Consider the following 16,556-nt stretch of genomic DNA (forward strand, 5'->3'; position numbering starts at 1 on the left):
CAGGGTTACTGAGAATCAGCCAACTCCAATCTGTCTCACTGGGGGTAACAGCTTTATTGAGATACAGTTCAGTGACCACAAAAGCCCACGCTCTGCTGGTTTCTCACCTACTCAGGAGCAGGCAACCATAGCTCCTGTCTGATTCCAGAACATTTTCATCACCTTTTCAATAACTCCGCTGCCTCTCCCCCTGGAGAGGTCCCTGGCGACCACTCATTCTGTTTCTGTCAAGTCTCATCAATGTACAGATGGGAAAACTGAGGCCCACAGAGGGGAAGTGACTACTCCGAGACTGCAAAGCAGAGCCTCGGGGACTCCGGAAGTGTTGCATCTCCACCATGCCACCTCCTCAGCTCAGAAACCTCCTGCCCTTGGCCCCAAACATCCCATGTACCTGCCCCAGCACCCCAAGCTGGCACTGTACTCACGGAGTCCAATCTTGGCCAAATGCAACCTGTTGACCCAGGAAATCTTGCTCAGGGGGTTGGGGGTGATGAAGATCACCATGAAGCTGATGGGGCGGCCAGACCTGCAGCGAGGTGGGGGAGGCCATGAGTGCAGGGCACAGGGCCAGTTCTGTGTCCCAGGGTCAGAGAGAGCCCTGCTCAAAGCTCGGGTGCCAGCAGCCTCCTCTGCCCTCAGTGACCTGGGCTCTGTGCCTGGCAGACCTCTCTGGGCTGCAACTCTGCCCAGCCAGGCTCCCACAGCCTGACCATGCCTTTGGAGGGAGGCTGGGGCCTAGTTCAGTCTCCCTGCACCTGGCACAGGGCAGATGCTCTGCAACTGTGTGCTGAGTAGATGCATGACTGAATGAAGGGACAAATGGATGGGACAGCTAGAGGTCACTGTCACCACACTGCCCTCTCATCTCAGAGCAACAGGCACCCCTGTGGATCTTTTGGGCCAGTTCTCCATCTGGCCTCCAAGCAGGTGGCAGGGTAGTGTCCCTCTAGGGTGCTGGGGAGGATGGGGCATACAGAGGGGCCCTAGCAGGGCAAGTGGCAACGCACATGAGAGCTCAAGGCTGCAGCTCCTGCCAAGTGCCCACCCTGACCTCAAGCAGTAAGGCTCCACTGTCCTCTTCTTGCACCACTGGGCTTTTAACACTGTCGCCACCTCTTCCCTCACCCCAGAGGCCAAACCTGGCCATGAACCCCTCTGACTACGCAGCCTTGGACCTGCTGGGAACCCTTGGGGCCTTGCCTTCCTCCCTGGTAAAACAAGGATGGTGACACCACCCTACAGATCCTCGGGAGGCCCAGAGAGACCCTGCAGCTCATGTCATTGATCCCGCACAAAGAAGGGGACTGGCGGTGGGCACTTTGGGGACTGGGTGGTGCTGGGTCCACAGAGGAATGGGGGACCATGGTCCGATATGAGCAAAAGGACCTGGCACAAATGGAACTGGCCCACGGCAGAGTCTAAGGGTCCCAACGGAGGCACAGGCTGACCCAGGGCATCCTCAGGGCACTGTCCACTCACTCACAGTCTTCCTGTGAGCACCTACTGCACATCCGGTGCCGTCCCAGGCCAGGCCCTCCGTGGGCATGTGCCTACCCTGTTACAGCACTCCTGACATGCAGCACGGCTCCGGGTGTCCTCTCCGGGTCCCCCACTCCATCTCCAGCCCTCCCCACTCACTTGTCGGGCTTCCCAGGAAGCAGGAGCCGGAGGCGGCACTTGTTGGCAGAGTGGATCTCCTCTTCCTTCACCCGCAGCAGCCTCTGCAGGGCCAGGCACCAGTCCTGAGCCACGGCCATGTTCAGGTTCTAGGTGGGGAGGCCGAGGAGGTCACTGCACGGAGACCCTGCAGCAATCGCAGCGCCCCAGGGAGAGGAAATGGGAAGAAGCCATTCCCATAGCCACACGTGGGAGGCCCACTCCCCAAGATCCAGGATCCCCGGCCCTGGGGTCAGAGCACACACGGCAGCCCCCCTTGGATGGGACACATGCTCCCAAGCATCCCAGCCACTGTGCAGAGAACCGGAAAGAACCCTGCAGCCCAGCTCCACTCGACCTGAGAGGTCACATGCTGGACCTCTGGGAGCCAAGCCAGGGCACCCAGGGGTGCAGGTCCCCCGGGACCCACCTGGTAGGTGCCATGCAGTGTGCTGACCAGCAACGTTATCTGCTCCACCACGGCCAGGTCCTTCTGCAGGTCCTGCAACTCCTGGAAGAGGCGTGGTGGACCCAGGCACACCTTATCTGGGCAGAGAAGAGACCCCGCTCAGCCTTGAGGGTGGGGAAAGCACCACCAAGGAGCCACACATCCGCTCACAGTGAAAAATAAGAGCAGTCACCCTGGGGAAGTGGCACAGGAGACACGGAAGAAAACATGCCCAAGGTCTGCCCTGATGGAGCACACAGGCTGGCCGGGAGACACATCCGCTAGGGAAAGCCTAACACTGGGATCAGGCTGTGCTCAGTCTGTACAGAGGGCCGGAGGAGACCATGCAACCAGGACCTGGCTGTGCCTGGGACAGCTGAGGAGCCCGCACAGGGTTAGGAGTGTGGTGGGCATGGACAAGATAGAGAACAGTACATGCAAAGGCACTGTGGTTTGAGGAACCCTATGACCAGCAAGTTGTCCAAAGACACACTGAGGGCCTGGGGTGGCAGGAGAAACAGGGCCAGAGGGGCTGGCAGGAGCAGATAGGAGGACCAGCTGTTTCTAGCTGGGTGTGGGTTCTCAGGCTGAGTCTTGTGGAGTCTCGGGGGAGAAGGGGAGGCCTTATTCATTAAAGTGAAAAGCAGATTCAGATCCTGTGTCCTCCTCCCCAGGTATGGTGACTTTAAAGCCATGTCCTGCTGCGAGGTTCAGGGCTTCCAGGGACTTTGAGTGGGGCCACTGGAGCTGGTTGCCAGGTACCTAGCAAAGAGCAGATGGGCTTGGGAGGTCAAGGACACACTGACACCAAACAAAGGGTGAGGAGGAGCTCTGTGGGACCCCAATGGGGCACAGGTGGAAAACATGGCCCACTGGGGTGGGCTTGGAATCCTATGAGATGCCCAGCAATTTGGATCGGCACAGTGATGTCATCCGTCACATTAAATTAATGTGTTAATGGGAACTTTATTGTTTTGCAGCTTTATTTTTAATTTGTGATGTTGTTTTGGTTTTCTAGTTGTTCAAGGGCCACAGCAGGAGAAACTGATTATACCAAGCATCATATTTGTACATATTTGAATAACAATATAATAAAAAACCAGCCAGGGCCAACCAGGGTTCAGCAGAACCTCCTCTCCCTTCCAAGGGCATCCCGTGAGAGGGCTCTAGTGCAAGGGATGTGGGCAGAGTAAGAGCCCAGACAGACACCCCAAGGTGGGCCAGCGGAGAGGGGAGTCAGGGCTATGGGTGCCCCCGAGAAAGGCAAATGGCCGGGGCACCTTTCTGGCTCTCTTGCCTTTCAGATTTGGAAGTGGCACCACAGTGCCCTCTGAGGGCTCCGAGTGCCCAGCACTGCAGCATCTGCCTGGGTCAGGCAGGGGGCAGAGCAGGGAGAGGGGAAGTGAAACCCAAGCATCTTCCACCCTGCGCAGGGGCCCTGAGCACAGCACCCCCACCTGCCAGCCCTGCACATCAGTGCCCCTGTGCCCAGGTCTGGGGAGGGCTGTGTCACCACCCTACTCACCACCAGAAGGGAGACTCACTCAAAGCCCTTGAGAGCACAGAGCCGGGCCTGGCCCAGCCTGAAGTCATAAAAGGCTGCTCAGAGGAGGATGAATAAAAAGGGCACATGGGACAAAGACAGGGTGACAGGGGGACACAAGCTGGGAGCCCAGAGGGCGGGGAGGAAAGTGGTAGGCAGGTGGGGGCCCCAGGACAGGCGCATGGGCCTCTACCCCAGAGCAATGAGAGGCCATGGGGTGGTGGGTGACACACAGAGCTGATCTGCATTTTCAAAAGCCAGCTCTGGGGACAATGGGGGAATGGGAAGGTGACAAAGGTGGGGGGTAGGGAAAGCATCGAGGAGATAGCCCCAGGGGTCCAGGGTGCCATGGGGTAACCCAACATAGAGGGAGAGGGCCAACAGTGGATTGAGAGGTGCTGCCAGGCAGGCACCCTGAAGAGGGAATTCCACCCCCTTGAGCAACCATGTCTGAGGCACAGGGTCAGCACAGGGGAATGAAGGCACAGGAGTTGCAGAGGGCACTGAGTCTGGTCTCCGAGGGCTCCGGGGACAGATGTGTGTCTCCCAGCCCTCACTGTATAGTGGTGCACTGAAGTACCAAGGAGACACACCTGCCCAGGGCGCCATGGGAGCAGCCAAGGCCAGGCAGGAAGCGGAAGTTACCCTTCCCCTCAGTCTCTGTGTGTGCACACGTGTGTCTGGGTGCAAGGTGGGTGGGCTCATGTGGGCCCTCCCAGACAAGGCCGCAGGTGTGCAGGCTTGGGAAGCCCGCAAGGGCCCCTGGGCTCAGTGCCCGTCAGCCCGCAGGCCCCTGGCTGGCCTGTGGGAGTGGGGTGTACTCACTCTGGGCCTGGCCCGTGGCAGAGGCCTTCTTGGCACCCGAGTGCTGGATGAGCACATTGTCCTTGTCGTAGGCACCGCCGTCCTGGCCTACCTCGACTACCTGCACCTGGGGCAGCTCCGTGTTCCACTTCACCACATACTTGGGGCCCAGGGGCACCAGGCTGCTGATCTCCAGCTGGCCCCTGCAGTGACAGAGAGGACAAGCCCTGGAGAGCCGCCGGAAGCCCACCTGGAGGCAGCAGAGCACCCCAAGTCCGTGCACGCCACTCCTCAGCACCTCAGCACACCAGCTCAGCCAGGCTTTGTGCAGCCCAAGCACCAGCCCTCAAGCCACTTCCCAGCCAGGCAGAGCAGGGAGCCCTCACCAGGCATCAGCACCAGGGTGCCAAGGCCCAGCCCCAGAGACAGATCATACTCCCCCCAAGCCCTGAGCCCCCACACCTCCTACCTGTGGTTGGCAGGCCTGAGGGAAAGAGAAGAAGGGAAGGCACGTTGTTACTGTGTCTAAGCAACTTCTCTAGGGGCTGAGACCATCCGGGGTGGCCAGGGGACTGGACGCCAGGAGTGGAAGGAGGGACAGCTCTGGGCAATCACAACAACAGAGGCCACGGGGCACAGAGGGGACTACAGAGAGGGACTCACCCCTGGAATGGGCCTGCCTCATCTCTGATGCTCACAAGAGCCCTGCTAGAGAGCTTGCAAGATTCTAGACAAGGAAACTGATGCTCAGCCAGGTCATGTGACTCGGCCCAAATCGCCTAGTGGCTTCCCCAAAACTAAGCCACTGGCCCCCCAACTGTATACATCATGCTAGACCCCAAGCCACATGCAGGCAGGGAGGGTGTCACCATACGCATGGGCCTTACACTGTGCCTAGGATATCGGGGACACGTTAATGAATGAGCCCGGCACAGCCTCGGGCAGTGTCCACACCCATCCCTGGCAGAGACTTCCCTGCCCGAGGCCCCTGAAGGCTGGATGCTGTCCAGAGCCATGCATGGGCACAGAGCAAGGGCTCTGTGTATACTCACTGCATTCGCAGACAGTGGACGGTGGCAGATGTGGCTACACAGTCCTGCCTGCTCCCCAGCCAGGACCCATGTTCCCTGACCATAGATGATCCCCAAACCCGCTGGGTGGCCAAGTGCAGGAACACACGAGCTGACTCTGGGTACAGATTCCCAACCAGCTCTGCGCGGGCTTCACCCACCTCCCCACCCTGTATGGCCACCGGCACGAAGGCAGGAGAGCTGGGCTGGGACTAACACTCTACCATGACTAAGGACAGGGCCTTCTCCACTGAATCTCGTTATTGTTGCCCCAGTGCTATTTCTGGGTGTTTTTAAGTGCTGTCAGATACTGAGAGAAGAGATATACATCTCCCAAGAGCCCACTGCAATGGTCACAGCAGAGTTCTCAGGGGGCCACACCCCTGACATCAACAGGGCCAAGCAGGGGACACAGGAGTGACCAGGCCAGGTGGGGACACTGAGAACGGCAGAGTGTGAGCCCCAGCTCCAGGCCCTCATGGCTCGGGTTATTGTGCACGCAGCACGTTGGATCTCCCCGCTTTCAGGGGAAGCCAAGGGCCTCAACCTTCATGAACTCCCGATGTAAGCTGAACCGGAGGTTCCCAAAAGCCCAGTGCAGCCCACACTCTTCAGAACCTGGGCCTGGGATCCAGGAATCTCAGGGTGAGCCCGACAACCTGGTTCTGGGCATTTCTACAACCTCTGACCCAGAGCTGGGGAACCAGGCTCCTGAGGGCTAAAGACACTGTGGGGAAAGGCAATGACTCCCACCGAGAAGCCCAGCAAGCTGGGCAGAGGAACCTGACTTGTGTTAAAACAGCAGGGATTCGGGCTGAACACTGGGAAGAACCTCTTGAATTTCCAAATGGTCAAAACCCAGGAAGCTTCAGGCACCAAGCACAAACTCCCAGAATGGAGAGCTCTGCATGTCGGACAGTGACTTCCCCATGGTCGGGGCTGTCCTGAGGCCTCTCCAGGCACTTCCTAGCACCGAGCCCTGGTCACAGATCAGGCCCAGCGTGGGCATGAAGGGTCCCCAGGGAGGGGTCACTGCCCCAGCCAACCCACCCAGGCCTGGGCCACTTACTTGAAGTTGATGTTAGCGCAGACCAGCATGTCATTGAGGAGGAAGACCCTGCGCTCCTTGGACTTGATCAGCTGCCCACGGTCACCGTACACCGTCTCAGTCAGAGTCTCACACAGGAGCAGCTGCCGCTGGCCAGAAGTCAAGAGCTGGGGGAGGGGCAGGGAAGGTCAACACTGGCATCGCAGCCCAAGGGCAACCCAGATATGACTATGCCAAAGTCCCAGAGTTCTCCCACCACACCAAGGCTGGGTGAAGCAAGGAAGGACACAGTGCCACCCTCCACCTCAGGGTGACAAGATGCACTGGACAGGAGCACCAGGGGACACAAGTTGGGTTCTCTGCTCAGGAGAGGCCCAGAGGAGCCTGACCCGGCAGCCAGCACCACACCCTTCCTAGGTGAGCCAGCCACTGCCAGTCCCACTCCATGAGGACCCTGTGACCATTATCACCAAAGACAAGCTCTGGAGTCACAGGAACATGCACTGATCCTCACCACTGCCTGCCAGCTGTCCAGCCCGGGCCTCACCTTTCTGAGCCTCAGTTTCCTCAGCTGCCAAGTAGGGCAAGAACTGCTCAGACCACACCGTGAACAACCACGGGACAGGTGGGGCTGCAGAAGTCACAATGCCTGCTTCGACAGAAGAACACAGGCCCCTGGCTCAGACGTGACTACAAATCTCAAGGCGGCGGCAGCAAACATTCACCCAGGCACAGGACCCTTCTACGTGCACCCCTGGGAGGCCATGATGGCACAGCTGTCCCTGTGTGGGGCACACAGGGCACACTCCTTAGGGAGCCACTGTTGCACCACAACTGTCCGTAACAGTCTCCACCATGGAGAGGTGGGGCCTCTGCGAGGGGCCTGTCCCTGCTACACCCAGACCCGGTCAACAGCCTCGGCCCCTCTGGCTCTTGGTTGGCCCAGAACAGAGGTGCAGGTCAACAGGGCCCCCTCTGTGGAGCCCAAAGACCAAGGCCCCACCAGCACTGAGATGGTCTTTTTCCCCCAACAGGGGTTTTTTTGAGGGGTGGTGGGAGGAATCCAGCAAACTGCACTCCCAAAACCTGTGACTCTGATGGCCATTGTTCTCCCCTTCCTTGGAACCCTGCTGGCTAGGAGAAGACAGAGCACCCCAAAGCCTCCCTGGAGAGAATGCCCTGATCCCCAGACAATCACGTCCCTCAAGTCAACACACAACCAAAGGTCTGCCTGGAACCAGGCACCGGCTGCGTGCCAGGCTCTGTGGGTGGCATGCAAAATTCCCCACATCACCTAACCTGCTCAGCAGTCCTGTGAGGCTTTCCCATTCCTCAGATGAGGAAACAGGTACCGGGGGATAAGTGAAATGCCCAGAGCCACCATATGACAGCACAGGATGGAGCCAGCCACATGCACAGTGTATCTGGTGCCCTGCATGGCACGAGCCAGCGAGGTCCCACGCTCCTAACTCACAGGCAGACTCGGGGACCCTCGGGGTCCCCTGCAGCTGCTCAGGCAGAGCTCCCCCTGATGTTTCCATAAACAGCCAATGCGGATCATGAAAACACTGCTTGAACTCCAAGGACAGCAGGGCCAGCACAGCAGGCCACCAATGTGCAGGACCCACCCCAGAAGAGGAAAGTCCCCTGGCTGCCTGCAACCATCCTCTTGTCCCTCGGGCAGATGAAAAGAGAAAAAAAGGAAACCCAGATATTGCACCAGAGTCCCCCTGGAAGCCCCTGTGTCAGCTGTTTTGAAATAGCTAGATGGCTCCACTTCAGGGAACACCCGGTTTCATTTCTTCTTCTCACTGGGTGATGGCAAGAGGGCCATTGCTGAACAGGTCCCCAAGGTGGGAAGAATCATCCAAGGAGGACCCTATGGGGTGGGGTGGGCCATCATCACAGTGGCCATCACCAGTATGGCCACCACCACACCCTGCTCAGCAACATCGCACACCTGTCCAGCTCACCCCTCACTTGACGGAGGGGGGAAACAGGCTGGGCACACCGAGGCCCTGGCCCAACACCTAATGGGTCTCTAACCTCTAACCCACAACTACCATGTACTACTGCCCAGATCTCTGTGCGGCACAGGGGAAGAGAACAAACAGGGCAACGCTACAGGATTTATTTCCTGTCCCAAGCAGGCTCTGCACAGGTGTTAGCTGAATCCAGAGAAAATCTCCTGGTTTCTGAACAGGAAGTGGGAGGCAGGGACACAAAGACCAGCACAGGTGGCCGTGCTGGGCCACAGCCCTTCTCCAGATGCCTCCAAATGAGCAGGTGTGTGGGACATGGAGTTAGGACCTCGTCCCTCATGTCACCCTCAGAGATCCTAGATGAGGGGACACCCCCAAGTGGAAGATCCATCCCAAGAGAACCCAGGTGCCACACACAGGCCAGCTGACTCTCAGTGGGAAGAGGCGGTAGGGACCGAGGGGAGTGGGCAGCTCAGGAGAGCGGTGCCACACAGGATGCAGGCAGTGTGCCAGCTTCTCTGCCCCTTCCAGAGGATCCACAAGTCTGAGCTGCATGGCACATCTTCCGATTTATAAATGTTGCCAACTTCTTCTATTGCAGTTAGGTAAGTTAATTAGATATCTTGTGTGCAGTGCAGTTAGACAGGACCAGCCCTCCAGGAGCCAACACAGCAAGGAGCCAACATGGAGAACAATTGAGGCACATTCACTGGTTAGCATTATAAAAAGAAAAAGAAGTACTACTTCCCCTACAGATAGCTAGCAGTGATTGACATTCTACATGGGAAATTCCTTGTATGTGATTTGTCTTCCCATTTGATCCCCATTTAATCAATATTACCTGGGTGACTGTATTGTAATCTTATTGGTTGATCTTGGTTTTGTCCTACCTCATGCCCACCTTGTAAATTTCCATCGGGTCTTATAGTTTTGTCCCACTTTGTACCCACCTCACCACATGACTTTGCTGTATAAAACATCTTTGAAAAGTGGGGTGAGCGCGCAACCCAGTTTCCGGTCCCCCTTCTGTCTCTCTTAGGCAGAAGCTTTCTTTCTCCCAATAAATTTTTCCCACTCTTAACCTCCATTGTTCCTATAATTCATTCTTTGATTTTAGAGAACACAAACTCGCATTTCGGATATCTAGCAGGTTGGGGAGTTACATCTTTTCCCCCTATATCACTTCCTTTTCTTGAAAAATACCACATGGGCTTCGAAACACATTTGCTGCTTGAATCCAGCCTGAGACCGGGGGTCCTGAGATGTGGGGTGGCTAAGGCACAGGCCTTCAAGGACCCCCAGTGACCCTGGCCCAACCCCACTCTGCAGGCCTGCAGTGAAGGTCGGAGAGGGCACTGGGACCAGCAAGTGCAGTAAGTCTCCTCCCTCCCAGGAGTCGCCAGCCACCATTTTTGTTCTGCTCTCGGGATCCCAGAGCCCAGAGCCTCCTGGTTCTTTCCCCAGATCTGAGCACCTTCCTGTGGCTCCACACAGCATCTCCTCCCCGGAGCATGGCCCCAACCCTCAGAGGGGAGAAGGCAGGGCAATGTGGTGGGGAAACAGAGGGACTGAAGTGTGTCAGAGTGGTGATCTTGTGGTTTAAAAATTGAGTTCTCGGGCTGAGGATTTAGCTCAGTGGTACCACCACCTGCCTCGCAAGCACAAGGTCCTGAGTTCAATCCCTGGTACCAAAAAAATAAATAAAAATTGGGTTCTCTACAGGTTTGTGGGCAAGATTTTTTGGGGGGTGCTGGGAATCAGGCCCAGGACCTCATGCATGCTAGGCAAGCACTCTACTACTGAGTTCCATCCCCAGCCCTCAAGATTTCTGCACCAAAACCCCAAAGCACAGCTCAGATCTTGCATCTTTCCTTGTCTCCTAAGGACTCTGGGTGTCACTGTGCTCTCTTCCTCATTCCCCACAGGCCCGGCACATTGGTACTAAGAACTCCCCTCATTTCACAGGAGCAAGTGAGGCTCAGAGAGGCTGGGGGATTCCTGAGGACACAGCAAGGCCAGTGGTAAAACCCGACTCTGCGTGTGTGTGTGTGTGTGGGTGGGTGTGTGTGTGTGTGGGTGGGTGTGGGTGTGTGTGTGTGTGAGAAATATTAAGAATCAAACTCATGAGTGCTCTGCCACTAAGCTATGTTCCTAGCCCCATTTATTTTCTTTATTTTGGGACAGAGTCTCCATAAGTTGCCTAGGCAGGACTCAAACTCAAAATCCTCCTGCCTCGGCCTCCCAATGTGCTGGGATTACAAACATGCTCCACGATGACAGCTTGAAACTTAAACCCAGATTCCAGAGCCCACTCATTTAACTACAATACTGAACTATCATTTCTACAAATCACACTAATAAACAAAATCTTTTTATCCTAAAATAACGATAGTAAAAAGATCAGGTACTGTCAAGAACCTCAGCCTCAAGTTCAAGGCTGTGGGCTTAGAAAAGCAAGGACTCCCTCCCTCCAGGAAGACTGGACCAAGTGGGTGGTGCAGGGCAGTAGGCAGGAGCGGCCAGGGAGCAGGAGGCCACAGAGCAGGGGCCCACCAGAGAGTGTGCAGGTAGGGAAGCCCCTGGCTCACCTTGTTGAGGCTGCTGCGGTCGCTTACGCTCTTGGTCAGCTGCTGGATCTCAGCCACCTGGTCGGCCAGCCGCTTCTGCTCATTCAGCTTCTCTGCCAGCGTCTCCAGCTCTGTGAGGGCCAGCTGCAGCGACAGCCTGTCAGGGTGGCCTCTGGGGGTGTTCTTCAGCATGTCCTGCAGGACAGAGAGAGCCGGGACTGGGAACCCCACCCATGCAGATCCCGCATGGGCTGCAGTCAAGACCAAGACTTCCACACTGTCTACACTGGCAGGTCTGGAAAGGACGCCACTTGCAACTGGGACTCAGGGCCCAGCACAAGGCCTCGGGACACAGAGAAGGAGCACAAAGAAGAAAATAAACATGTAGGTCTTTCTGGGTATCTGCCCAAAGGACAGAAGCAGGGTCCCGAGGAGATACCTGCCCACTGTGTTCCTGGCAGCACATTCACAGCAGCCCAGAGGGGGAGCAGTCCAAGGTCTGTGCAGGAACACGCTGACCCACAAAATGTGGTCTATGTGCACCAGGAAGTATTATCCAGCCCAAAATAGGAAGAGATTCTGACCCACCCTATCACACAGTGAACCTTGAGGACCTCGATCTGAGTGAAATAAGCCAGAAGACAAAAGGACGAAAGCTGTACAACCACTTCTGGGTGGCTCCTGAGGAGTCCAGTTCAGAGAGAGAAAGTGGAGTGGTGGCTGCCGGGGCTGGGGAGAGGGGATGGGAAATTATCATTTCAAGGAGACAGAGGTTCAGCTGAAAGATGCAATGATCTGGAGGTGGACAACAGTGATGGCTGCACAGGTAAGAGTGCAATGGCGCGGGACTGGACCCTTTTAAATGGTTAGTTACCATGGGAGCCAGTAAACAAATGCCTGGATCAAAACTGAGTAATTGGGCCGGGGATTTAGCTCAGTGGCACTGTGCCTGCCCCACAAGCACAAGGTCCTGAGTTTGATCTCCGGTACTGGGCGGTGGGGGGCCCTGAGTAACTGATCAACAGGGTGCTTAGAACCCACTTCTGCAGCCTGGCAGCTCTTCAGAGAGTGAGGAAAATGCCACTGGCAGCCACCCTCTCAGCCCCCAAGAGATCACCGCAGAGGACCCTCAGCAGTGGGACTGGGTCCCCCGCTCTCAGGGCCCTGTGTGGGGCTGACACGCCACTGGACTGACTGACATCCACCCTAGCAGAAGTCCACAGGTCATGGGTCCCCTTCCTGCCTGGGCAGACATGCAGATGACATTTTGGACATGATGGGCTCCACTCCAGGAGGGAATAAGGAGGCCAGAGTCCTGCAGCAGGTACGGGATGTGGGTCATGCTAAGACCCTAGGCCCAGCGCCTGCCAGGAGCTCCCCCTCCAGGGAAGGCACAGTACCTGGAGCAGGAGGATGAACTGCGGGAACCGCTGGATGGGCTTCACCATCAGCCCATACAGGGTGACTCGGTCGGGGCTGCACACCTGCCGCCGCTGTCGGGGAAAAGGTCACGTCATTCGCTGACTTCCTGCAGAGAGGGCCCAGTGGTAGGGCCTCCTCTCCCCGGGCCCCCAGACCCTGCTCAGCGCTGAGCCTGAGAGAAGAGCCGAGTAAGGCCCCTGGATATGCAGCCAGGGATCCCACACCCCTTGGACCCTAAAGCAGCCAGCATGGGTCTCTGAACTTCAGGCATAACCAAGCAAGGCAGCCCTTTATTCATGAGGTCCAACTCCCCAAGGAGCAGAGACAGCCATTCCTGCTCCCTAAACCAGAAGCACACTGACCCGGATCCAGCTCAGGGATGAGCACTGGGGCCCCTTACTGTCCTGTCTCACATCTGTTCCACTGCTCCTTCCACACCTGTCCCCCGGGTTCTGGCTCTCACCTTCAGAGCCTCTCAGCTCCTCCACTAGTCTGCACAGCCATCTGCCCCAGCTCTAAACTCTTCAGCGGCCCCTGCTGCCTGAATACTCTGTCCCAGTCCTCCGCCTGCAGGTCCAGAATGGCCCAAACCAAACCCAGCTGCCTCCTGGCCTTCTCTCCTAAGACTCCCCAGCAGGCATCCCACATGCCCAGAATCCAGACTCAGCCATTCCCATCCTCCTACACCACTGTCCTCGAACACGGAATGCCCTCTCCCACCATCCCCCACCCAGGCCCCTCCAGACCTGTGCCCTCAGGTACCAGGATCTCTGCAGGCAAATCTACGTCTGCCTCTCCTGCCTGCACTCCCAGGGAAACGGGCCAGTCACCCACAGACCCTGCAGCTTTCCGGAGTCCTTCAACCTCTGACCTCTAAGGAGGAGCCCAAGACTTGGGGAACCCTCCTCACCCTTTAACAAAGGAGAGCGAGGGCCAGCTCAGTGACTCTAAGCTGCTGCCTGCCAGAAGGACAGGCAAGCAAGGCCACCTGCTCACAAGGTTTGGGAGGTGAGGAACAGCGGGGTCACAGGCCTGCTCCCCCGCTGCAAAGCCCCAGGACCCCACGTCACCTACAGACCCTCCCACTCTCTCTCTCATCCTTTGGGAGCAGGAAGGGATGATTTTTTCCCATGGGACTGAGAGGCCCCAGAGTATCCAGGCCTCCTTTCTGAGCATCCCTGGCCCAAGCTCTGGTGAGAGGGGCCAGGGCACCCAGGGCCACCTTAAGGAACTCCAGGAAGGCCGGCTTGGTGAGACAGGCCTTCTTGATGATGGACATGGCATTGGTGAAGTTGTTCACGTAGTCACTGTATACATCCAGCACCATGGACTTGGAAAACTGCAGGGGGAGGGGGGCAGGGAAGGGGGCAGGGAGGGTGAGAGAGGGAAGAGTCACATCAATGCAGGGCAGGACACCACCCCACATGACCACAGCTCAGCCCACATGACCTCAACAACTGCAAAGGAGCAGACCCGTCACCAGCCCCGGTGAGGAAACGGGGCTCAGAGAGGTACAGAGGATGTTCCGAGTCTCGGGGATAAGATGGTGCCTCGGAAGAGCCAGTACCCACGATGGAAGGGAAGGGCAGGGATGCTGCTTGTACCACACCCATGTCCTTCACATGTGCAGGAAATAAAACCCCCAATCCCCCAGCCCCAAGGACCATGCTCCCAGCCCCTCTCAAGGGAGTGAACCCTCTCATGGAAGCCCCTGGGACACGCAACCCAGGACACTGGGGCTGTTTAACAGGTCTGTCAAGAGCTGTGGTTTTCAAAACGATTTTTTTTCTTTTAGCAAAACCTAGTGACCTAAAACAGATCAAAGCAGTTCCACAAACTCAACCCTTCCTCACTCCCCTGGGTCTCTAGGGTACCCAGATTTCACTTTGAAAACCCAGGAACCCTGAACACCCCCTCGTTCCACAGATGGGGAACCTGCACGCAGAGAGGCCCTGGACCTGTCTGAGGCTACAGAACTGAGCTGGGACCAGATCCAAGGCCCAGGGCTCCTTCCCAGCCCTGGGCCTCCTCGGAGGCCAAGACTATGGTCTGGGCCAGACTCAGAGTGGCCGGTCCCTTGGGGAGGGAGCCTGGGACCTTCCAGGTGGCCACCCACCTGGAAGCCAGCCATCTCCTGCAGGTGCTGCCACTTGGGCAGACTCAGGGCCATGCCCTGGCTTCACTGGCACCAGGCCCTGGCAGACCTCTCCACAGATGTCCTGGGCACATTAAAGTGCCCCACCAACCCCAACTTGGGCCAGGAAGACTCAGGGACCCTGCTGTGCTCTGACCTCACTGGCCCGGACAAGGAGACCAGGCGAGCACAGGAAGCTGTACCAGATGACTGTGGTTTTACCGAGGTGTGCTAGGCAAAGAATTTGGGGGCACCCACCGAGGCCACAAAGAGGTCCCCAATCTTCTCAGTGGAGTCCCACTCGGCCACACGGGAGGAGAGGGCGATCTGGAACATGGAGTGGCAGTGCAAGATCTCCTTCACGCGGAAGAACACCACCTGGCACTTGCGGACACTCAGCGCCTTGGGCTCCATCTCCATCAGGGGGTTTCGGTAGTCCTGCAGGGGGTCGGGAGTGAGGACCAAGGCCAGCACGGGCCTCCCCTTGCTGCCATCAGGGCAACCCAGGAGGACTCGGCACGCCTGGGGGGCCTTCCCGCTAAGGGTGAGGCACTCGCTCCTCATGTGCCCTTCGGGAAGGCTCTCTCAACACGACTGGCCTCGGTTTGCTGCCTGCAACCCCTAGCCCACGACTTCTGCCTTAAGTTGGGAGCCAGACAGTCTCTTATGTGCCACCTGCCTGGGAGGCACTTCAAGGTGGCAGCTGGAGGGGGAGGTTGGCGGGGGCGCTGGGAAGTACAATGAGCCCCTCTGTCCCTGGAGTAAGGTCGCAGCAGCTCCCTCCCCCCAGACCTAGCACCACTCTCCACCCCATCCTGGGAAGCAGGGGTACTTTCACCGCTCCCTGCCTGACACCTGGGAGGAAGAGGGGTCAGCAGCACCTCCCACCCTGGAAGTCCCTCCCTGGTGACCTCACTCCAATATCCCAGAAGATTCACAGCCTTGGCCTCAAGCCACAGATCCCCTTGGCTCACTTTGGTCACCCCACACAGGCATCTGCTTAGCAATCCCTGGGCATCCCACCTCATCCCTGCCCTGGGGTGCCCCAGGATGGTGGGGAGATGTGGTGTGGGCCCCAGGGACCCCCAGGGTGGCACAGAAGATGCAGTCCCTTCCAGGCACAAAGGAGACCACACACCCTTCACTCTCTAAAAGAACATTTCAGAGAATCTCAATTGTTTCAGGAAATTGTCACCTCGTGAACACGAAGGACCCAGGGATACTTGGTGTTCCCCATTTGGAGGTTGTGCTGTCCCCATAAACAGTGCTGGCTTTGGGCCCCTTCCCCTTGAAATGGTCCCCAAATGCCCCTTGGAAAGCGTCCCTCAACACCTTCCCTGCCTGATCCCAGAACCCTGAGAGGCCCTGATGGCGAACCTGGAGTATCCGCTTCAGCGACTCCACATAGCTGCCTTCGCTCTGCACGATGGAGCCCAGGATGTGCCTCCGGACCACCTGCCCAGGTCGAGAGCATAGTTACTGTGCGGGACACCGCTGCTGTGCACAGGGTCCCAGGGACAGGAAGGAGAGGCGACAGCTACAGGACAGGCTACACCTGCCAGAGCCACACCTGCGAGCCCCAGGACCCAGGGGGCTGCGCTTCCCTCCAGAGCCCCTGCCCACTCCAGGGAAACACCGGCTGCCCAGACTGCAGAACTCCTGCTGGTCTCCAGGGCGAGCTCCTGCTTAGCCTCTGCTCCCATACATCCCCTTCTTGTGTGGACAACTCCCACCTCTGGCTGCAGATGGAGGCCACGAGAGGCCATGAGCAACCCGTCCTCCTCGACAGTTCTTGGGGTGAGCTCCTTCCCGGGGGTCTGTCTCAGATTAAACACCCCCGGTCCCTTCCCCTTTCCCTCTCACCATCCTATCTCCCCTC

The 16,556-nt window shown here is 57.7% G+C and overlaps 1 protein-coding gene across 8 annotated transcripts in view; it reads right to left on the bottom strand.

Annotated features, from left to right (window-relative positions):
- Positions 1-16,556, bottom strand: part of Arhgef10l (Rho guanine nucleotide exchange factor 10 like) — a 133,745-nt gene that overhangs the window by 43,361 nt on the left and 73,828 nt on the right. For all 8 annotated transcript variants that reach the window (XM_087215699.1, XM_087215701.1, XM_004850396.3 and 5 more), the window contains 10 exons: positions 16,055-16,132; positions 14,936-15,115; positions 13,766-13,882; positions 12,522-12,614; positions 11,143-11,316; positions 6,594-6,739; positions 4,476-4,657; positions 2,090-2,205; positions 1,642-1,769; positions 429-529 (listed from right to left, as the gene is read on the bottom strand). In XM_087215699.1, the coding sequence (XP_087071825.1) occupies positions 429-529; positions 1,642-1,769; positions 2,090-2,205; positions 4,476-4,657; positions 6,594-6,739; positions 11,143-11,316; positions 12,522-12,614; positions 13,766-13,882; positions 14,936-15,115; positions 16,055-16,132 (1,315 nt within the window). The remainder of the gene's footprint in view (positions 1-428; positions 530-1,641; positions 1,770-2,089; positions 2,206-4,475; positions 4,658-6,593; positions 6,740-11,142; positions 11,317-12,521; positions 12,615-13,765; positions 13,883-14,935; positions 15,116-16,054; positions 16,133-16,556) is intronic.

This window comes from Heterocephalus glaber, unplaced genomic scaffold (assembly GCF_053883595.1).
Source record: "Heterocephalus glaber isolate CG9 unplaced genomic scaffold, H.glaber_assembly_v1.0 deba00001452, whole genome shotgun sequence".
NCBI classification, from domain to species: domain Eukaryota; kingdom Metazoa; phylum Chordata; class Mammalia; order Rodentia; family Bathyergidae; genus Heterocephalus; species Heterocephalus glaber.